At 40.8% G+C, this 23,036-nt stretch overlaps 2 protein-coding genes across 3 annotated transcripts; one reads left to right on the top strand and one right to left on the bottom strand.

Annotated features, from left to right (window-relative positions):
• The first annotated feature begins 5,019 nt into the window (after positions 1-5,019).
• On the top strand, positions 5,020-13,811 carry hdac1 (histone deacetylase 1). Of its 2 annotated transcripts, none has more exons than XM_066674036.1 (14): positions 5,020-5,147; positions 8,075-8,187; positions 8,285-8,402; positions 9,334-9,408; positions 9,546-9,684; positions 9,830-9,971; positions 10,085-10,177; positions 10,272-10,380; positions 10,485-10,625; positions 10,945-11,053; positions 11,303-11,430; positions 11,887-12,033; positions 12,338-12,386; positions 12,593-13,811. In XM_066674036.1, exons 1-14 carry the CDS (start codon positions 5,096-5,098, stop codon positions 12,618-12,620), a joined length of 1,443 nt encoding a protein of 480 aa, XP_066530133.1. In that variant the 5' UTR covers positions 5,020-5,095; the 3' UTR covers positions 12,621-13,811. The 2 variants fall into 2 exon arrangements, with proteins under 2 accessions (XP_066530133.1, XP_066530131.1); XM_066674034.1 differs by having other exon boundaries at positions 11,887-12,045.
• A 960-nt stretch (positions 13,812-14,771) lies between these two features.
• eif3i (eukaryotic translation initiation factor 3, subunit I) lies at positions 14,772-21,356 on the bottom strand. The gene is made up of 11 exons (XM_066674806.1): positions 21,207-21,356; positions 20,476-20,568; positions 20,289-20,376; positions 20,086-20,151; positions 18,886-19,035; positions 18,283-18,410; positions 17,919-18,029; positions 17,747-17,836; positions 17,484-17,557; positions 16,526-16,618; positions 14,772-15,058 (listed from the first exon to the last, which is right to left on the bottom strand). Exons 1-11 carry the CDS (start codon positions 21,207-21,209, stop codon positions 14,977-14,979), a joined length of 978 nt encoding a protein of 325 aa, XP_066530903.1. The 5' UTR covers positions 21,210-21,356; the 3' UTR covers positions 14,772-14,976.
• Positions 21,357-23,036: the final 1,680 nt, after the last annotated feature.

The following is a 23,036-nucleotide window of genomic DNA, read 5'->3' as shown; positions in this document are numbered from 1 at the left end:
TAAACACACGATGAATGGGGAATGCGTTGGAGCATCATTCCTGAAATACAAAGCATAAAAAATGCTGAAAAAAATCCTGAACAGAATGGAGATCCATACAGAATAAGCCTTATCACATCACCCAATAATGTCTGAGACAGTGTGGGTATTTTTTTTTTATTTTTTTGCCAGTTGGTAAATCAACAGGCCTCCAACAGTAGTAATTAAGGATGTGTTATTTATATATTTATAAGACTGTTATAATGCAGCTACAGTGCAGATGAGAGCAGATTTCACCTCCTGGCCACTGAAGACCCAAAGTGTGTCACATTTAATAAAATAGAGTCACTACACTATTTATAGGTCAGTGTGACTTTGCAATAACCAAAAAAACATAGACCATAAAACCCTATTGATCACAAAACACCACAGACCCAACGCGTGTGTTGGAATTCACAATTTAAGAGTAAACATGGTGCTGTAAAGCAGTCTGATATAAAATTAAATATTCAAAGATATTTTTAGCTTATTACCAACACAGGTCACAATTGATATGGACAGTAAAAGATGTATTTGCGTTTACCACGCCACACAGCATTAATAATAGCTCTTAGGCTACGATACAATAATGAATTGCAGACACGTCATAATCGCTATACTGAGCGTTTCCATGGTAGCTGTGGTAAATGAAAGAATCGAATGCTTATTGGCGCTGTAATAATTGAGGGTGTTTAGTCATTAATTCAAACATATGAGACATTTCATGGTGGATTCACTGAAAGAGCAGATATGTGCTTTAGGAACGTACATCTGTTTCAATAAAAACAGCTATTTATCACATCGTCGAGTTTCTCCCTTTAACCGTCCCTCATTTCACGAGTGGGTCAAGTGTGGGCTTATGTCGCCACCAGGTGTTAGGTTTGTGTATTGCTGCCGTTGACACATTTTATATTTTGTTTTATTTTTTTTTTTTCCAATTTAATGGTAAAATTAGGCACAACCCCCCTGTGTGATTTTCACAGTACATTTATTCATTCAGCTTGTGTAACCACATCGTCCTGATCAGAGATGCAGTGTCCGGGGCTTAGGATTTATTGGGTGCAAGGAAGGAACACACTCTGGATGCCTGTCCATGCCAGGGCATCACACACTCACACAATCACTCACACCTGTAAACAAGTTCACGCAGCCAATCCACCAGCCAGCATGTGTGTTTGGACTGTCATAGGAAACCACAGCATCTGGAAGAAACCCATCCAGACACAGGGAGAACACCTTCACTCCCTACAGACTGTGACCCAGGCTCTGAGACCCTGGAGCTGTTTGGCAGCGACCTGCAGTGCCTCTGCAACATAGTCATCATAGCTCATTTTAATATTTCTTTAACTGTTGTGTCCTGACTTTGGCCTACATCCAAATGTCCTGTAATGTTTCACTCAGCCACTTTATAAAGGTCAGGGATAAATGTACCGCTTCCTCATGTTCTTCTCCTTTTTTTTTTTTTTTACTCATTTACTGTAATTTCACTGATCAGACTTTTCATTCATTTACTGTGGTGGCGCTGGTGCATGTAAACTGAGGTTGTGGTAGTACTGTTTTCTTCTGGGATGTGAGGCCTTGAGGTGGGTTATTTGCTCAGAGACATGCATCCACCTACACACCAGCCTCTCTCTCTCTCTCACACACACACACACACACACACACACACACACATTTACTGGCACACAGATTTTACTTGCACTTCTTTTTACTTCTGTTTTTGCTGTGAAAGTATAAGGAAACTGAAAGTAACAGAAGTACTGCCCTGTTGAAGTCCTATTTAACTCTGAAATACATCACGGTAAGGAAGAAGAATGCTTTCCGATATATGGTTTGCTTTGGTTTCAAAGCATAGTTGTTTCAGAATAAAAATCCCATATGCAGCCAGTCGTTCATTTTTATTTTTTCATCTTCTGAAACAGTTTCATTTAGATTAGTGCTGTGATGGGGCTGGAGAAAGCACTGGATGCAACGCAGGAACACATCCTGCACAGGACACCAGTCCATCACAAGGCATTGCACACTCACTCAGTCATTCACACCTTCACTTCATCTGTAGTTTATGGTTTGTTGTCAGTCTGATGCCACTTCTGGGTGAGAACACGCTAGAGCCTCTCTGTTTGATTGCCACTTTGTCTATTTTTTAAAATTGATTAATATATTTATTATAATTTTAGAACTATCTGTAAAAACATCTAATTGTGGTGTGTTTTGCAAGTGTTTGCTGTGACGTTTGACCAGGGGCCTGGTCCTTTGTAGCTGCTAGGTTATTATTCGCTCATTCATTCATTATCTGTAACCCTTATCCAGTTCAGGGTCGCGGTGGGTCCAGAGCCTACCTGGAATCATTGGGCGCAAGGCGGGAATACATCCTGGAGGGGGCGCCAATCCTTCACAGGGCAACACACACACCTACGGACACTCTTTTGAGTCGCCATTCCACCTACCAATGTGTGTTTTGGTGTTTTTTTGGGAGAACACACCAAACTCCTCACAGACAGTCACCCGGAGCACTCTACCTGTCAGCTGGGACTGTGAACTGGGGGACTCTGTTGTCTCTGGTGGCTAATGGTCCGCTATCACTGCTGCTCAGGGCTCTCAAGTTTGCAAGTTTGCTTGGAGTGAGTTTGAAGGGGGTTCTTATCGGCTGATAGGCTGTTAATTGAAGATGTGTGTAGGAGCACAGAGTAATATTGATTTCTATGTGGCGCAGTTAATCATTTCTCAGCGTGAGAAATGCCACGTGTGGCATCTGAATCTGTTTAAATGTGTGTGTCTCATGCTCAGTGCTTGCGAACTTTAGAGTCCTGTGTTACTATATCAACCTGAGGAGCCCATCTCCAGCTAGCGGCCTGCTAAAACTCCTGGCATTTACAGTAACTGTTTTAACCCTGTGATTCAGTGTTGCTCACTAGCTCATTGTCCTCATTCATTGTCTGTAACACACCCTGGAGGGCGCACCAGTCCTTCAAAGAGTGACACACACTCACACCTATGGGCACTCTTGAGTAGCCAGTCCACCTAAAATAGCTTGATTGACCTATCAAAAATTTTTGTCAGAGGAAATAAAGTCACCTAGAGGAAACCAATGAAGACACAGGGAGAACACATCATCTCGTCATAGAAAAGAGGTGAGACTTTAACCTACAACCCCAGAACCCTAGATCTGTGGCAGAGACAGGTGTTGTGCTACCATGTGACCCTACCCAAATAGCAGACACATTTGAGAAATCTGTCTCTGTTTTTGTATTAAGGTTCAGTTACGGGACTGGCATGTGTTGTATGAGTCATGCATGGGCCAACTCTCAGGAGCCAGGCTTGACTTGACTTATGGCACGTGTTGTGTGGGCTAGGTATGGGCCAAATATTGACATCTAGCCCATGTAATATGAAGCTGTGGCTAGGTTGAAGCAGCCAGACTCATCCTGAGTTAACACCATCCTTGTGGATGTTGTGCCACATCTGGGCAAAATATTCTTTGATGTTTGGGTATAAGGCAGACATCGTGGATTTTATTCATTACATCAGCCTTTTTATGATGATTTACTTTACAGTTTGCAATTACACCTATTTTCTGCAAAGTATTTATGTTAAAACATCAATGTTATTAAAATGGTTTGCAGTGTAAGGTTCTATTCTAAAGAAACTCACACAAAAATCTTTACAGTTGTGGTGACACTCCCTGGACAGTGCCAATCCATCCCAGGGCATCACACACGCACCCAGTCACATACACACACTCACACCAGTGGACAAATTCACACAGCAAATCCACATAACAGCATGTGTTTTTAGACTATGGACGGAAACCAGAGCACCTGTAGGAAACCTATGCATACACAGAGCGAACACTCCAAACTCCTCAAATATAGTGACCCAAAGCAGCAACCAAACAACCCCCAGTAAACATTCAGCCGTTGGTTCAACGTTGAAATAACGTAATGACTGCCGTCTAATCAACGTTCTCTTAAGGTTGAAAATGAAAGTTGAAAAGACGTCCAAACACAGACATTGAAAAGACGACTCTTAGACGCATTTTGGACGTCCACTGACGTTATCGATTGGTCACCACTTGATAAGTAACTTATTAAGATGGATTTTGGACGTCAATTGACGTTTAAAATATGTCATTGACGGACAGACTACTTTTAGACCTATTCTGAACGTCCAGGGACGTTCCTTGTTTACTGGGCCCAGATAAACAAAACATACATTTTCATTTTGCAAAACAGGAGCAAATTGAAAAAGAAACTCAAATCAACCTTCATGGCTGAGGTGTCCTGTGGTTCACCTTTTCGAAGTGTGTGAGCTCACTGCTCCTAATTTGTGTGTTAGTGTGTGTGTGTGTGTGTGCGTAATTCCTTTGAAAACCTAAAAATCAATCTCTTAAAGAGAGAGAAAGCTAAAAAAAAAGTGATGTGCGGACAGAGGCTATTAAGGCTATTTTACCCGGTGCTGAAAAGACTATGACTGGAAATTCGAGCTTAGACTATAAGTAAATCTCTTAAAATCAGCAATAAAACATCAGCACAGCTAGGTACCGAAGCAGGGAGATACTCCACAACAAGAAGTTATGAATTAGACAGATATGGTGAGCCCAGCGCTTTTTCTGTTAGACAGGGTTTATTTATATAAATTATCTGGAAGAAGTAATGCTCTGTGGAACATCCCAATGTGTCCTGGGAGTGGGGAAAACACTAAACAGTGCCGGGCACTGGGTCACTCTGGGCTGTTCCACAAAGGCTTTCGGAGCCAGCCACAAATTAAACACAGGGTTAAGAACTGTGCAGATGGAACATCCCTCTGCTCTTTTTCTATCGTAAAAGCTTGAGTTTGGACTTAAGTTATCTTATGAAACTATGAAATTCTGCTTTGTGGAATACCTTCAGGTTTAAACTTAAAACACCAACACTTGCAAGAAACAGCGAACTGTGGAGAGCTCTGATTGGCCGAGAAACCCAATGTTACCGCCTCAGGTGAAGTTCCTGGATTCTGATTGGTTGAGGATGTCTGAGTTCGAGCCTCCCAGTCTCTGCGTCGCTGAAAGCCGGCGGGTCGCAGAGAGAGCGAAGGGAAAATGGCGCTTAGTTCGCAAGGAACAAAGAAGAAAGTTTGTTATTACTACGACGGTAAGAAAGGGCGCTCGGAGAGATGAGAGCTTGTATTTTTTAATTGATACAGACTCAGAAATGAGGATTCAGCTTCATAAGAGCATTGTAAACTGCTCGGTTTGTGCCCACTGGCCTGTTTGAGCTCGTTAGCAGCAAGCTACACGGAGTTAGTGAATAGATTAGCACCTTTAGCTATTTGATATTGGGTTTTAAGACTTATAAACTTAATTTCTTGGTGTATATCAACTGCAATAATGAGCATGGTTTTGATGAATGGAGGTTTGGTACAGTGCGAATCTTCTTGTTCGTCTGCTTTTTAATTGGGATATTTCTTTCCACCTTAAATGGTCCAGGAGCCACGATGTAATTGCTGCAGCATTTAAGGTGGAACGGAAACAATAACTCCAATCAGCAGCAGACGAATTAGGCTAGCACGCCTGCACAAGAGACACAAGTTAGCTTAGCTCTGGCGGGTTTTTTTTTTTAAATTGTGGAAGTGTGGTGGTTATTTCGGTCTGAAATGGGACCCTGTGCGGCTTATCTTTAGGTTATATTAGAAAACTTATTTAAAACTCGAGTTTGCTGGGGGTTTTTTTTTAAGGGAAACTAGCTTCATTAGGTTGATGCACCTGAGCTAGCACAGTACATTTTGGCAAGAGAAAAGAGTACAGTCAGGTTGTTGTTTTTTTGTGTAAGTAGGTTCTTCATAAATAATCACGACGGTTCTTTTTTTACTTTGATAAATGTAGGTGTGTTTCACCCACGATTAATACATAAACAAAATTAAGTAAATGGTATAGGCAAAGCGCAAACGCAGCAAAAATGATAACAAATGTAAAAGCAACACGAGAAAGTATCTACAGGTGCAGAAGTAACAACGGGGTCACTGGAGCTGCTCTGTCTGCGAATTAAAGCATTACATGATATTGAAAAAACCCTGCAGCAACATTAACACCCAAGGGAGTAAAACAGTAATAATAATGACGATACATTAATAATATAGGCTAGTATAAATAGTTGAAAAAAAATGTCTTGCTGTCTATTAAATGCTTTGTGTTAATGTGTGTTTATGGGGCCAGGGAGCAACTCTGGATAAAAGAATACTTTTCTCACAATTACACGTGATTTACAGGATTTTCCTGCTTTTTCTTCAACCCATGTTCATGTTTTATTTGTTAGTCGTGTTGGTATTTTCTTTAAGTTAAGCACACCATGATAATCATTGCATAATCAAACCATGAGTTGAGTCTAAGGGGTCATAAAACATGTTCTGTTTAATTAGATGTATAAAGCCTGTTAAGAGTTAGAATGCTCTGCAGATTGTAAATAAAATAGTGCAAACCCCTTAAACACTGTTACATACCCCTCAGATGTGTACTAGGGGTCAGGGGGTAATAACATATGGAATGTGATTGCAGGCGGAAGAGAAGGACATGGAGATCTGTAGAGGCATGTTAATATAATGATTTTAAGCTTTTTTGTCCCCCTCTTTGGTAGTTGTACCATCAGATTTACAGACTTTTGGCATTAAGTGGTGCTATTTACACAGGAAGCATGTACATACAGGGGAGTTGTGGTTAAAATGGACAATTTAAAATTAAACCTATATTAAATCTACACCCTCATTCAAAGATGGACTCGGCACAGGGCCAAATAAATGAGAGGGATTTATAAATAAAATAGCTATTCTGCCAAAACAGGTCTAACCTTAGCCAGAAATACAGCAATTGGTGCTTGGCCCTAAATTAACGGGGATAATAAAACTACTACCACGTGTATACAGTTGTGTACCAGCTAACCTGTTTTATTGAAGATGAAGATGTTAAAATTGATAATGTTTATTAATCTTTGAAAGTATTTTTGTCCATTTTAAAAGTGATGCCAACATGTTTCAAAAAAGTTTGGGATGGGGGCATGTTTATGCCGTGTAGCATCACCTCTCATTGCGTGAGTGTTTTGGAACCAGGGAGACCACTTGTTGTAGTTTTTATTTGATATAGGATTTCAGCTGCGTTTATGGTATTTTTCGTTGTACTATTTGGTTTCAGTGGGTCACGTTTGTTTGGACGCTGGCTTTTCAGCTGTGCGCTTGTGAAGAGTCAGATGGTCTCTCTCCTCTGTAGCTTGGAGGACGGAAAATTCAGAATTTCTAAAAGTGATTAAAACTTTTGATTGGTCAGATCATAGGACACTTCCATTTTGCCTCAGACCCGGCCCCAGAGAAAGTAGTGGTGTTTCTGCATCCTGATTATATATGATCCTCCAAATCAGTGTCTGAGGATCACAGCCAGCAAATCTCTCTATGCAAGTTGGTCCCTTGCATAGAGAGATTGCTCCAGATTTTGTGAATCTTTTAATTAAATTATGTGCCAGATTGTGAAGTTGTGAGTTCTTTGAGTACATTGAGAAACGTTTCTTGAACTGTTTCAGTCTTTGCCCACAGTCTTTCACAGAATGGTGAACCCCTACTAAAATACTAATGCATTTTATGCTTTAAAGTACGTGGTTTTGATTAATGCAAAAATACATCTATGGGACCTAACCCGGGAGAAAGCCAAGGAGTGTTACACAGCGGTCACAGCATTCTCGGATGTTGAGTCATCATCATTTAGGCTTTCATGAATCATGCAGCTGAAAGATTTAAAAAAAAAGTCCTAACTAAACCTTCATATTGGGATCCAAACTTGGAATTGAGACTAACTGGTATCATAAGCATGATCATCTCTGCTGTTGGTGCTAATGTCTTAAGTAAAGCCTGTTCTAAAATAGCATAGGAACTTGTGTAGGCTAATGATAGCACGTGTGTGCGCTTCGTTGTTCCTGTTCCTAATTATTACATTGTATCATGACCCAATAATGTCATTGTGACAGGAGTGTGTGTACGGCTTTTATTTTTATTTATTTATTTATAAATTTATTTCTCACGACACAATTTTTCTTTCTAGGTGATGTTGGGAACTATTATTATGGCCAGGGCCATCCAATGAAGCCTCACAGAATCCGAATGACCCATAACCTTCTCTTGAACTATGGGCTCTACAGGAAGATGGAGATCTATGTAAGGAGGATGGACACTTTTAAACTTTTCCTTTCAAAAGTAAATGTGCCTAAAACTGTTGGCGCTGAATAAATGTTGAATGTGTTTATATGTGCAGAGGCCGCACAAAGCCAGTGCTGAAGAGATGACCAAGTATCACAGTGATGACTACATCAAGTTCTTGCGTTCCATCCGCCCAGATAACATGTCTGAATACAGCAAGCAGATGCAGAGATGTGGGTATTCCACACACATTTCTCTCAGTGGTGGTGACTAAAAACCTGTGTTTTTGAGTATATTTAAATTACAGGATACCTGGGTAAAGTTAATTGACATTAAATATGCGGCCATGGTTTTATGATGCGTTTGTGTGTGTGGGGTTCATTTCTCAGTTTTACTCAGGCTGGGGTTAATTTTGGGCATATTATCGTATTCCACATTTTTACTACATCATTTGAACACAGCAGTTGTCCTTTACATTTTGTGAAAATTTCACGATGAATGGTCCAATAGAAATGCTCCAAAATGACTTGAAATAATCTTTTTTTTGTTTGTTTCTACATTGACCTCCAATGAATGAAGTGTTTTTTTTTCCCTCCTACTGTAAAGTTCTTATTTTGCAGATTAATATTTTTAATAAGCAAACTTAAGACGGACTTGAAGCTTTTAAAGCATTAAAGTTGTTGTTTGCTCAATTATTGGAGTGCATCATCAGATTTCAGAGCTTATCAAAGCTATTTCTTGTTATTTCTATCAGTTTGTGGCAATTATATCACAGTTAACTGTATATGACTTTCGATTTTGTTTTTATTTTTTTTTTATTAAACACTCAGCATTGGCACCCATGTTCTTTTTGGGAGGAAACTCTAAAAACAAAGGGCCAAAATTATGAATAGAGATCATGTAAATGTTTTTAGGTTTTAGCTTTATCACTAAGAGGGAAACTAATTGCTCACTTAAAGCTAATGTTCATTTTAATGTGTTTATATGGATGGTAAATGGACATTTGTTGAAAGTTTATGGATAACCATTAATTCAGTGTTTCATGTTGTATTTAAGAGTAAAAGTAATTATTTGATTAGATAAAATAGTGATTAGTATCTTAACCCTTTAAAATATCACTTCTGTTTAATTGGTTGTTCTTAAAGTGATCTGTTTTCTTCTCAGTCAATGTCGGTGAAGACTGCCCTGTCTTTGATGGCTTATTTGAGTTCTGTCAGCTTTCAACAGGAGGCTCTGTTGGTAAGTGCAGGGTGTTGTGTTATATTTATTTATGTATAGATCTGATGGTCATTGACTTGAGTCCTAGCAGATGACAAGAATACTGCACATGATTGATGACTGCATGTATTTAATAGCGTTAATTCTGTTTTGATTAGCTGGGGCTGTGAAACTAAACAAGCAGCAAACGGACATTGCCATTAACTGGGCGGGCGGCCTTCACCATGCCAAGAAGTCGGAGGCCTCTGGTTTCTGCTACGTCAATGACATTGTACTGGCCATCTTGGAGCTACTCAAGTGAGTCCTCGCTTAGAGATAATGGTGGTTGATGTTTTGAGAAATTTAAGGTGGGGAAGGCTCTCTAGTGTTTGTGAACTGTGTTTTTATAATGCTGTGTTGTAAGTTGGTTCTTAATAAGAAACACTTTTATACAATTTGATAGATACCATCAAAGAGTGCTTTATATTGACATTGATATCCACCACGGTGATGGAGTTGAAGAGGCCTTCTACACCACAGACCGTGTCATGACTGTGTCTTTCCACAAGTATGGAGAGTACTTTCCTGGCACCGGCGACCTCAGAGTGAGTTCCCATCTGTTCTTGTCCCTCTGAGTAGATTCCCTTTTTATTATTATTATAATAAATATTTAGACTCCTCCCATCATCAATTAAGCGAATATATACTGTTCCTGCAGGATATTGGAGCAGGGAAGGGCAAATACTATGCTGTGAACTACCCACTCAGGGACGGGATTGATGATGAATCATATGAAGCCATTTTCAAACCTGTAAGTCTTCATTACTGTAAACTAAACCCTTTGCTCATGCAGTAGTCTTCCTCATGCACTCTGTCGTCATCATGTCTCGGTCTGTATGTTTTAGATCATGGCCAAAGTTATGGAGATGTACCAACCCAGTGCTGTAGTTCTTCAGTGTGGTGCTGATTCTCTGTCTGGGGACAGATTGGGCTGCTTCAACCTCACCATCAAAGGTCCTGAACAGTGCTGAATGTATCTCTAACGGACTGTATTAGTTAGACACACAGAGCTGTTCATGCTCCAGTTTTGTTTATCAGTGAACCCTTGTGTTCTGCAGGCCATGCTAAGTGTGTTGAATACATGAAGAGCTTTAACCTGCCTTTATTGATGTTGGGAGGAGGTGGATACACCATCAGGAATGTGGCTCGCTGCTGGACGTATGAAACAGCTGTTGCCCTGGACAGCACTATTCCCAACGGTAAGCAGACTGCATGGTTTATCGCAGCTTGTAAGAAGGTAAATGCCGTTAGCAAATGAAAGTAGAAAACAACTGTTTTTACTAAATGCAGACTCTGAAATATCCCAGCTCTCAAACAGTATTTTTCTTTACAACCTTCTAAATATTAGAGTTTTGGATGAGTAAGAGTGCAGTCATGTAGGAAAAAAGCTGCTGTTTCCCCACTTTACTGGGCCAAGCAGAACCAAACCGAGGATATTGATAGCTGTGAAGCAGCCTCAGTGTGGTCATGGTTTGTTATTTATTGTAATGTTTGTATTTTACTTCCCTGTTTACCCAGAGCTTCCATACAATGACTACTTTGAGTATTTTGGACCGGACTTCAAACTTCACATCAGTCCTTCCAACATGACCAACCAAAACACAAACGATTACCTAGAGAAGATCAAGTAAGTGGTGTGCTGTGTTTTTGTGAACTGATGTGTGACTTTGCTGGTGACCACACACCCAGTCAACTAATTCACTAACTGATCTAGATGGCACTCCATGTTTGGGAGCACACTTGACCCCCTTTTGATTGCTGGTAAAATCCTATTAAAAGAGACATCTGATTTTATTTTCTCTGTCCCTCGTTTTCTTTCTCTCTCTCTCTGTCCCTCATTTTCTTTCTCTCTCTCTCCCCACGCTGCTGTCTATAGACAGCGTCTTTTTGAGAACCTGCGCATGTTGCCCCATGCTCCAGGAGTGCAGATGCAGGCCATCCCTGAGGACGCTGTGCAGGAAGACAGTGGAGATGAGGAGGATGACCCAGACAAACGCATCCCCAGTGAGTGCTGCTTACTTTTCTTTCTATTAATACTCCTCCTATTCTTGGATATCTTGTGGATATCTTTGCTTGGAGAAATGTAATTTATGTCTCGGCAGCAGATAATCTCATAAATAGCTGCATAACACGGGCTATCGGGTCATCTAATCACTGGATAAAATTGCTACAATTATTTTACTAAAAAATTAGCACATTTATTCCACCCTGATGATAAGTTAATTCTCCTTCACCCTGAGGGAAGACGTACTAATTTTTTCCCTTGAGAAATTAGTGTTTACAAACAAGGCTTCTGCAGTGGAACAAATTCATTAAGTTTTTTTTTTTTTTTAATTTTGGTAATGATGCACATTCAGTGGACGTTGATATGTGGGAGGATAGGGAGACAGTAGTTTTAGAACAATGGGGTAATTCTGTGTTAGTGGTGAGTGTTTTCTAAGCCGTGTATTCCTTTCCCAGTCCGTGCCCACGATAAGCGGATAGCCTGCGATGAGGAGTTCTCCGATTCCGAGGATGAAGGACAAGGCGGCCGCAGAAACACAACAAACTATAAGAAGACCAAACGGGTGAAGACCGAAGAAGACAAGGATGGTGAAGAGAAGAAAGGTGAGCAGACAGGTACTTTTACTGTTTTACTTCAAGTAGTAGACCATCTGAAGCTCACACGGTAGCTAACATAGGGAGGGTGCACTCAGAACACTTTTGAATGTTTCCCTCCAGCTCAACAATCACTAGAAATAACACCATAACCAAAGCATCTCAGTGAAGGTGCTTAGAGTCAATAAACTAAATATTGTAGTCTTGTGCTGACCTTGTCATGAGGAGTGGATTAATCAGAGGATGCACTCAGTGTTGCCTTTGATCCTAAAAATGAACCTGTAATATTGACTCGTGTTTTCCAATCTTCTAGATGTGAAGGAGGAGGAGAAAACTCCAGAGGAAAAAATGGACACAAAGGGGTAAGGCTTTATCCGTCCGTGCTACAATGTAAAATTAAGCTGGAGAAATAATTAACTGCCACCATCTCTAAACCTGGTGCATAGGCGTTTTATTCAACATTAGCTGTTTGTGAAATACATGATCGGTTAATGATATACATGTTGGATAACTGTTGTCCTGCCACAAATATTAAGTCTTAAATCTTTTGATTTTGTTTGTTTTTAAGGCCAAAAGAAGAATTGAAAACAACTTGAACACAACTATATTCTGAACGGATGCATGAACTTAAATTGTCATACACCCTATGTTACCTACCCCCCCCCCCCCCCCACACACACACAAACAATCTTGGCTCTGAAGCTAAAGACTGTAAATTATTTTCTAAGACACATTTTACTATTTGTATTCTTAATGAGCGGTATAAAAGTTTTTTGCATTACAAATGTGAATTGCAATGTAAGATGTATGTTTTCCTTATCCCCTTTTTGTGCTTTGGAACTTGCCTTTTTTAGTTAGCAAATTGTCAATGTCTACAAAGACTAGCACATCAAACAGGACCAGAAACAGTAGTTTGAGCGTCGGTGGTCGTTTGCGTTCTCCACCTCGGAGGCCTCACCTCTAAGTTATTTTGGATCATGGACTTGAATGCATACGTACATAAATCCCTTCCCTTTATTAGGTTGTTGTTTTTCTCTGTGGATGCTGCTTCCTGCTGCCACAGTGTCCTTTACCTCATTTTTAAAATATAAAAATGTTTTAATGACGGTGTCTATGTTAAAGGCTTAGCTCTGAATCTCTTCCCTGGTCCATTGGGGATCTGATGAAAGACTTGCGTTATTGCTGTATTGACTCCAGATTCTTTCCTATCATGGCTATGCTAGCAAGTCGGTGGCACGTGTGGCTGGAAATAGCAGTTTAGGATTTCCAGAGTTCAGTGGTTTTGAAATGTCCGTATTATAACAATGCCTTTGGTAAAGTAAATAAAGAGAATGTTCTCTCTCGTGTAGCTTTCTTTTTTCAGATTTCTTTTGGCTGTTTCCACCCAAGACCACCATGTTAGTGGAATGAATATCCACAGCCTCATCAGCCCTTTAGAGGCAACTTTGGTGACCCCATGGTATCCCCATGTGTTCCTCTGTACAAAGGGCTGTAGCTTGACTTGCCTTCAGTCATTAGTCATTTTTGAGGATGACCAAACCATATAAAGATACTTTAACAGCACGTCGTTCAGGTAAATGTGTCCAATAGTGGTCCATAATCCAGCAGCTAACCCCTAAAACAAGCACATTCTTCTGTTAAAATGTCCAGTATGTTTACTTTTCTAAAGGAGTGTACAATACCCTTGACAAAAACCAATGGAATCATGGCACTTAAAGCATGTTTACTCAGCATTTTTACATTGTAGCAAGTTTCAATGACTGTTTTAAATAAAATACTGTTTTGTAAAAGGGTAATTCTTTTGTATAAATGGAATATTTTCCTCTTTAAGGAACTAGCTGGGAGAAAAAAAAGACAAACCTCCAGCACAGGAATCAAAGCAACGTGCCCTGAAAAAGTGCACAACCAATTAAAAATAACAGGAGTCTGACAGAAATGTGGTTTAAATTTGGAAAAGTCAAAGGAAAACCACCTCCAACGCCTAAACAGAAGAAAGCTAGGTCACAGAAGGATGAATGGAAACACTGATGGACTATTTATGATGGTGTTATACAGTGATTAGTCATGAACCTGGCTTAGGAGCTCATGCAGGAACTTTTGCCTGGAGTCACTCTAATGAAATATGTGGAGGAGACAGCCCGGTGCAAACAGACTTCCCCCTTCATCGAGGAAATACAGGAGGTCCTCGGGTTACTTCAGTCCCGAGTTACGATGTTTAGTGGTTACGACACATCTCCCATTTACTGAATAAAGCCCTGTTTCGACTAAAGTGGTTTTGCGGCGGAAGAATACAGTTACGTGGCTCAGGACAGAGGAGGATAGGTGATAGGATAAGTGCTTGTATGTTATTTATGTACAGCATGTACCGACTTGCACCGAAAGTTTTACAGTTTACGACACGACATAGGAACGGATCAACGTCGTGAGTCGAGGACCCCCTGTATCAGGTAAAGGACCTGGGGAATTGTCTTTACAGCAGGTGTACATTCCACCAAAAATATTTAGTTTGTAAATAAGTACTGCATCTCAAAGAGCAGAGAAGTGAACCCCCCACAGATGGGGCTTGTATATTTGAAAAAGTAAAAAGCAGGGTAAAGGGTCCTTTTTGGTAAACTTGTTTTAGCTAGAAGTAATATACTGCAGTCACAGTAGTTTGGCAGAGTCCACATATTCAATTAAAACCAAACAGGTCTACTGTATAACACTAATGTACTGCCAAGATTTAATGTTTAAAAAAAACAAGACGACGCTTGCATATCAAACCCAGTTTATTTAGAATGTTTGGATTTATTAAATACATTGTGGAGTATGATAGACATGGTTGGAAATGTCTGTTAAGCTGAGTATAACAAACAGGACGCATCTGTAACTGAAAGTCCATGATGGAGTAGACGGATGTTCAGATGTTACTCTGGAGAATGGAAGGATCAGGAATGCTGCTGGAGACTGAACTTAGGCCTCAAGCTCAAAATCAAAATAATGAGGATCAAAATAATGAATTCTCACGTAGCCGTCCTCTCCTCCGCTGCTGTAACTATAAAACAAAATGTGAAATAACTCGGTTAACATGAGCTGTTTTGGAGAGGAAAAAATAAATAAATCTCGATGCTACTGGAAGAATGGTTCTTAATCCTAGTCTTGGTGGGCCACTGACAGTGATCTCCTTCAAGCATTTATTTCTTTTAATGTTGATGACTATGGCTTATAGCCAATGAAAACCCCAACTCTCAGAAAATAATAATCAAAACACCTGCAAAGGTTTCCTAAGCCTTTAAAGCGATCCCTGAGTCTAGTTCAGTAAGCTACACCCTCTCGTGGAAGACTGCTGATGTGACAGATGCCCACAAGGCAGTCATTGATACCCTCCTGCTGTACCCAAGCATATTAATTGTAAATTGAGTGGAAGGAAAAAGTGGTAGAAAAAAAGTGCACAAGCAACAGGGAAAACCACAGCCTTGGAAAAAAAAAGAAAATTCTGGGGGAGGTTCACAAGGAGTGGACTGCTGCTGGGGTCAGTGCTTCATGGGCCACAACTGTCATGTTCTTTGTGTCAAGCCACTCATGACCCAAGGACAAAAGCGTCTCAGCTGGGCCGAGGAGAAAAAGCACTGGACTGTTGCTCAGTGTCCAAAGCTTTGTTTTCAGATGAAAGTAAGTTTTGCAGTACATTTGGAAATCAAGGGCTCCAGAGTCTGGAGGAAGAGTGGAGAGGCACACACTACATGATGCTTGAGTTTAGTGTGAAGTTTTCACAATCAGTAGTGGTCTGGGGAACCATGTCATTTGCTATTGTCGGTGCTCTGTGTTTTATCAAGCCCAAAGTCAGCCTCTACCAGGAAGTTTTAAAGCACTTCCTGCTTCCCTCTGCTGACAAGCTTTATGGAGATGAAGATACAGAATGGATAGGGTATTGTCCAGAGGAAGATGAGAGAAACTGCAGATGAGCAGAAGGTCACCATCAAAGCATCCCAGGCTTCCATTACACCTCGGCAGTGCCACAGGGCTGATCGCCTCCATGCCACACCGCATTGATGTAAAAGGAGCCACGACCAAGTATTTAGTGCATGTACTGTACATATATTCAGTAGGTGAACATTTCTGTATTAATTTTTAAAAACTGGTCTAAATAATATTCTAATTTTCTGAGATAACCCAAGTCATTATCATCAACATTAAAAGAAATAAACGCTTGAATAGATCTCCGTTTGTAATGAATCACTTTCACTGAAATAAATTAACTTTAGTTTTCTTTTGCTCCAACATACATTTGGAAGGGGTTGTTGATTACATAATTACGTCTGCGTGTTGAGAGCAGAGGAATCTCTAGAATGTGCAGCCAAGTGGCCCACGACTGAGGACTACTGTGCTAGAGTAATGCTGGTATTTACTTTTTAAATATGAAATCACTTATAGTGAGGGTTCCACTAAAAACAGAACCATGCTACTTTTAAAAATAGGTTTAGGTGATTAGCCTAGTCCAAAAACAACAGGAAAAACATACCTTTTCCCATCTGGATGGAATGCCACACAGTTGATGGGTCCAAAGTGACCCTTCACTCTTCCAAACTCCTCTTCATATGCTGCATGGAAAAACCTGTTGAGGTATAAAAGTAGAATGCCTTAGTCTTAGTAGAGGTGCCAGACACAACGTCAGAGGTGAATGACAACATTAAATTAACTGTGCTGTAAATGACTGGCTGATGTCAATCTAATTTGGTGCAAAACACTCTTTAGATTAGACCAGGTTTATGACCCAAAATCCCACAGCACCACTGAAGTTATAAGATCTGCAATCCAGATGTTCTGCTGGTAACTGGAGACTGGAATGCCAAAGTTGGAAATCAGAAGGAAGGAATTACAGTTGGACAACATGACTTTGGAAGAGGAAAGTACAGGAGAATGAAGAATCAACGAGTGCGAGTCTAATGACTTTACTATGAGCATAAACTTCAGTCGACCAAAGCAATGCCTTTACACCTGGATGCCACAAGGTGGACTTCACTGGAACCAAACTGACTACGTTCTCCACACATCTCCTGTACAGAATGAAGAACCCTTTTGCCATTAGACCAAAATATGACCTGAAGAACATTCCACCTGTCTTCAAAGAAATCAGGAGGAAGAGATTTCAGATGCTTGAAATAATGGACAGAACATGAAAAACTGGACAGAGGTGAAAGATGTCAAAGAATAATCAGAGTAAAATATGAGAAGGAAAAAAGAAATCAATTTGGATGCCAAATGATACAGTGAAGATCAACTGAACATACAATGAGAGAAGCAGGACTGGAGGAAGTTATGAAGTTTAGCCAGAATAAAGCTTCAGAAAATTAGACAGGAGGACCACAACAATTTCTCAGAACATATAAAACAGTCTTGGGGATCAATTCTGTGCAACTCCCCACTCCCAAACAAAAGCCCAACCAATCAAAAATAGGCCATCACTATTTGGTACCAACCTAGCCTCAAATTTTCCAATTCTTGTAGAAGTTGTTGTGACTTCCATGGCCTCCTGACCTCCTCCCATGACCACCTGAGTGCAAACACAAAAACAGAGTTGGAGGTCACACACAAATGACGTCCTTGTTGCAGGAAAACGAACACAGATTCTGAAATATCAAGAATATACTACACTACTCGTGATCAATGCCTATTCAGAACGTCGAGCGTAGAAGTACAGGGTTCAAAACCAAACACCGCAACATAAAAGAAAGCATCTTACATGATCCATGATGGGTGAGATAGCGGCAGAGTTCACAGGTCTCTCAGTCTTGAAGGTTTTAATGTGATCTAGTGACGCCGCATCAAACAACTGCAGAGAAAGTATTATTTAGTCATTCATATACACATTTTAGGTGTAATATTTCATAAAAGCATGCACCAAAAAACAACACCTTAGCAGCACAGTCTTTGGAGGCTGTGATGAACATCGTTAGGTCTAAAGATGACTGGATGTCATTGATCTGCTTCGTGTGTTCTTTCACCTTCTTCAGTATTTCCCCAGACTAAAAGCACAAGTAAAACACCATTAAAAAATTAACACTTCTTGAGAAAACTCCCCAGTCCTTCATTTAGACAGCAACCTATAGGGAGTCTAGACTGAATGGGAGTATTGAGGTGGAATGTAGGGTTACAGCACAGTGGATCAGTGTGCACCATGAATTACACACAAATACAAATATGAAATCTTTAAAAGGCCTTCAGTTTGAATTTCTGCTTATAATAAGGAAACAAAAGTAAAAAAAGAAAGGGGCAAACCTTAGCACTGAACTGGTTGATTTCTCCATTTTCATGGCCAGCGATTACAAACTCTCCCAGAGGCCCCCACACTGCACTGGTGATTTTTGATTCACTGCAGGGCACTGACAGATACGGCTGGTTGTCCTCTGAGTGGGGACAAACAATAAAACACAGATAAAAATTTAATGCACGTGTATTAATTTAAATAATTAATGCACTTAAAAAATAAAAATAAAAATCAAAACCAATGGATATTACACTATTTTAAAAATGTGCAAAGGCTGCTTATTTTAAGTGACTTCAGCTAGTTTAATGTTCCCCTATTGTGGACAAATATGGATGCTCTGGAACAAGTGCTAATGAGCCTACGGTCACAATGCCACAGCCTAGGGATGAGCAGAACAGAGGTATTTCTGAAGAAATGTTTAATTAGTAGGTGTCCTCGAACTTTTAGCGTTACAGTGTACTTCCTCTCTGGCATTAACAACACTAACCAGCCGACCACACAGTTCCATTCAGTTTAATACAAAACCTCAATATTAATATTTCAGTTCTGACCACTAGCCATTCATTAAGCAGCACTGATGGATCAAAACAAGCCTAGCGCTCAGCCATGTTTACCTATCTGTTGGGGATCTCGCAGATCGAAAAAGTTAAGGTAGCACTGGTAGCCCATCTGTTTGTCGGTAGAGAACATGATGATGTTTCCGCTGAAGTCGAAGCCACACGTCCTCACAGCTGAGTTGGTCTCGAGCATAACCAGCTGTTTACCTGAGGATAACAGTGTGAATGTCATTCAGGAGGAATTTACAGTCTGGGTTCTTATTAATAGATAATTCGTGATTCACGGCATGTCCAACAGCTAAACACATTATAACAAAGGAAAGCACTTAAAATTTACATTTTGAATGAGCACCTAGCAGTAATTATTATTATTTTTTTAATAAATACACAACATTTATATTTTAATTTACAAGCCATTTGGAGTGTTTACTGTAGGGTAAGGGGTGTGCGATATGACGGTATCAGATCATGAAGGATAAGAATGTGTCCACGATACACCATCACAGGGAAATCGTTGAATCGTGCTAATGCACATTCAGTCCACTGCTGTTCTTATACATCAGTCGAACGGGCAGACTCTCTAAGTCAGTACTCTAAAATTTACGACTACTGGGTTAAAACCAAAAGAACTCGTTATTCCATAAATCTGTGGCACCACGAGGCCAGCCTGAGGAGCCCACAACTGATTCACACACAAAAGCATACCAGCGCTTACATAGGTTGTCCCCTTCAAAACAAGCCCAAATTTGAGTCTCTGTCAATCCACTTATTAGTAATCTTAAAGGCTAAGCACCAGCTCTATGAAAGTGTCAAACAAATAAATAAATACAGTGGAATGAGTTCCTAACTTGTGTTTATTGATAGTCAGAAAACATGTAATTTCTTACTAATTCAAGGAATAAGGTTTAAAAGACCGTTGGGTGCTTTTCCAACAATATGGGCATGTAAGGAAACCAACGAAAGGTGTTCAAGAGCCTCTGTAACATGGAGGTAAACAGGGTAAGGACACTCACTTCGCCTGTTTTAGTTGGTGTTAGTTAACGTTAGCTTGACTCGCTAAACTCGGTGGCTCAGATTATACTCGGCTACGTAGCTGCATTACGGAGGTTTATAGTGGCTTTAAAGGGGAGGACTATTGGTTAGAAACAAGACTCAATATCAGAAAAAATCTAGGTGAGTCAGAACTTTTTTTCCTGTTTGGTGAGGGTAAAAAGCCATTTGGAGAGGTATAGGGCACTATTTCAGGGCTTAACTGACCTGTCTCACAATCCCACAGTCTGCAGCTGTTATCAGCAGATCCCGTCAACACGTTCTTTGTATCCCCTTTAAATGAGTTAAGGTAAAATAACACTTCAATAAAAACTGTTAAAACACAAGCAGAGACTGGACCTAAATCCCCAAAACACAGAATGTTAATCCAGAACACACTGCCCCACGAGTGAATATGCACTGAAGGATACAGTCAGAATCCACACACCAAACAGCCCCAGAGTGGCCATTGTAGGTTCCCAGCCGCTCTCCGTTCACAGAGTACCACACGTTGACAAACTGAAGGGTAAAGAGAATCATTTTTTCTTAACACAGCAAAGATTAAGAATATGCGAAATAAAGAACTGATTTTAACAGTTAGACACTTTCTCCACTCACCTGGTCTTTGGCCACAGAGAACAACAAGTCCCCTTCTCTGTTGTATTTAATTTGAGTGATGGACCTCTCGTGGCCCTGTAAAAGGATTGGTTTCTGCAAAAAAATAGTAATAATTATGAGAGTAATAATATAAAAATAAATAAAACGAACACTGGACAGTCACTGCAATCTTTTAAATGAGTCTGTAACAAAACAGCTACTACAGGACAAACATCACACAGCATTTAAAAAAAAAAAAGTAATAATAATAATCATACAGTCCTGGTGTATGTTACTGGGAACCTGGGTTAATGATATTTGTTTTAAAGAATAACCATAATAAAAAATACAGCTGTCTCACTACAGCGTGGGAGCAGGCGCCGGAATGTAACTGTAGCACATTTTAAGGTGGAATAATTCCATTTAAGGAGGAAAATACAACCCGATATTATGCTAAGCTAATTTAGCAGTTCGTTTACACTACAGAACCGGGGTATTTACAGACGCTACTGGGCAAATGGAGGAGTCGATGTCAACCCGTGGTTTTATAATAGTCCGTTGGACAGTAACCAGACAGGGGGAAAGTAAAGAAAGGCCGGCGGTGTGTGAGCGGGGGAAGTCGCTCTAACGTTAGCTGTAGCCGGAGAGCGCGGCCCTCTCTGAGCGCGCCGGGCCGAGCGCTCCGCGTGCACGGGGTTTCTGTGCCGTTGACCGGGGCCGTGTTAAACAGCAACAATAAATCTGTCTCTCACCATCGCCGCGGACTCTCCGTCTGTTCTTTTCTCAAGTTAAAATCCAGCTGAAAGATTTTTTCTCAAGAGCCGCGTGACGCCGGTGCTGAAAGAGACCGAGTCGCACCGCAAGAGGGAGCAACTACCGGGACACCCTTCAAAATCAAACCCTTTTAATACAGGCCCAGGACGATTTGTCTGTATTAGTCACAATATTTGAGCCACCCACTTTTATTTACACTCATTGTCCATTTTATCAGCTCTGTATACCTTATGCACTCTGTGTTACTACAGACTACACACTGTAGTCCATATGAATATTGAATACTTTGTTAGCACTATTTAAATTGACTTTTATTTTGACATGGCTATCCATACATATACATCATTTACAACGGCGCCTCTAGCGGCGAAATAGAATTATATTTGTACCACTGTGGCCCAGAGAAGAGATGTTGATGTTCGATAACATCGATGGTGGTCCAACTGTGGCCGCCGTCTCCATGTTATTAGGGGTGTCTAGTAAATCTAAAAAAAAAAGTATTGTATTTCAAATCATAGCTTCATAATGAATACAAGACATCAAAGTAATTTATTCATTTATTTAGCGGCCTCATTTACAATATAGCCGAGGTATAATTTAATGACAATGAAAATGTAATTTATTTTAAATGATCAATTCTTTAGGAAACCTTACCTGAATAAATCCAGGCTTTTTTTTTTTTTTTTGGCCTATGTGAGTTTATCTCAGTGATACATTACTCCAAGCTGAACTCATGCAGCTATTTGTTGCATTTCGTTACTTTTTTCATAACCATTCATTCATTCATTGTCTGTAACTAACGCTTATCTAATTCAGGGTCGGTGTAGGTCCAGAGCCTACCCAGAATTATTGGGCACAAGGCACCCTGGAGGGGGCACATTCACTCACACCTACAGACACTTATGAGACACCAATCCATCTAACAATGTGTTTTTTTGGACCGTGGCAGGAAACTGGAGCACCCAGAGGAAACCCACACAGACACAGGGAGAACATACCACACTCCTCACAAACAGTCACCTGGAGGAAACCCATGCGGACACAGGGAAAACACACCAAACTCCTCAAAGACAGTCACCCGGAGGAAACCCACGCAGATACAGGGAGAACACACCACACTCCTCACAGACAGTCACCCGGAGGAAACCCACATGGACACAGGGAGAACACACCACACTCCTCACAGACAGTCACCCGGAGGAAACCCCCGCAGACACAGGGAGAACACACCACACTCCTCACAGACAGTCACCCGGAGGAAACCCACGCGGACACAGGGAGAACACACCACACTCCTCACAGACAGCCCCCCATAGGAAACCCACGCGGACACAGGGAGAACACACCACACTCCTCACAGACAGTCACCCGGAGGAAACCCACGCAGATACAGGGAGAACACACCACACTCCTCACAGACAGTCACCCGGAGGAAAACCACACAGACACAGGGAGAACACACCACACTCCTCACAGACAGTCACCCGGAGGAAACCCACGCGGACACAGGGAGAACACACCAAACTCCTCACAGACAGTCACCCGGAGCGGGAATCAAACCCACAACCTCCAGGTCCTTGGAGCTGTGTGACTGCGACACCACAGGACTCCTCCAGAGACTGAAGAGAGACAGAGCTGAAATAGCTCCACACTCCGTTTACACTGTGTCTGTCTTCAGTGATTGACTGCCACTGTGCTTACGCATTATGCACTTACCCAAGTGGAAGAAAAAGTAATTTCCACTAACCGTAAATCATTTAGACAAGACCTCAATAGTTTAGTTACTTTCCACCGTGTTCCTGTTAATG

This window comes from Hoplias malabaricus, chromosome 6 (assembly GCF_029633855.1).
Source record: "Hoplias malabaricus isolate fHopMal1 chromosome 6, fHopMal1.hap1, whole genome shotgun sequence".
NCBI lineage: Eukaryota > Metazoa > Chordata > Actinopteri > Characiformes > Erythrinidae > Hoplias > Hoplias malabaricus.
Note: the sequence above shows the minus strand (reverse complement) of the source record. Positions and strands in the feature narration are given on the sequence as shown.

What these genes read in the sequence shown, in the direction of transcription:
- hdac1 (XM_066674034.1), top strand. Translation starts at nt 5,096, where the DNA reads ATGGCGCTTAGTTCGCAAGGAACAAAGAAGAAAGTTTGTTATTACTAC. An exon ending in AGTTTGTTATTACTACGACG is followed by an intron (nt 5,148 to 8,074) that starts GTAAGAAAGGGC and finishes TTTTCTTTCTAG; the next exon opens with GTGATGTTGGGAACTATTAT. An exon ending in GATTACCTAGAGAAGATCAA is followed by an intron (nt 11,054 to 11,302) that starts GTAAGTGGTGTG and finishes TGCTGTCTATAG; the next exon opens with ACAGCGTCTTTTTGAGAACC.
- eif3i (XM_066674806.1), bottom strand. An exon ending in ACTGTGGGATTGTGAGACAG is followed by an intron (nt 19,036 to 20,085) that starts GTCAGTTAAGCC and finishes TGTTATCCTCAG; the next exon opens with GTAAACAGCTGGTTATGCTC. An exon ending in CCAAAGACTGTGCTGCTAAG is followed by an intron (nt 17,837 to 17,918) that starts GTGTTGTTTTTT and finishes CTTTCTCTGCAG; the next exon opens with TTGTTTGATGCGGCGTCACT.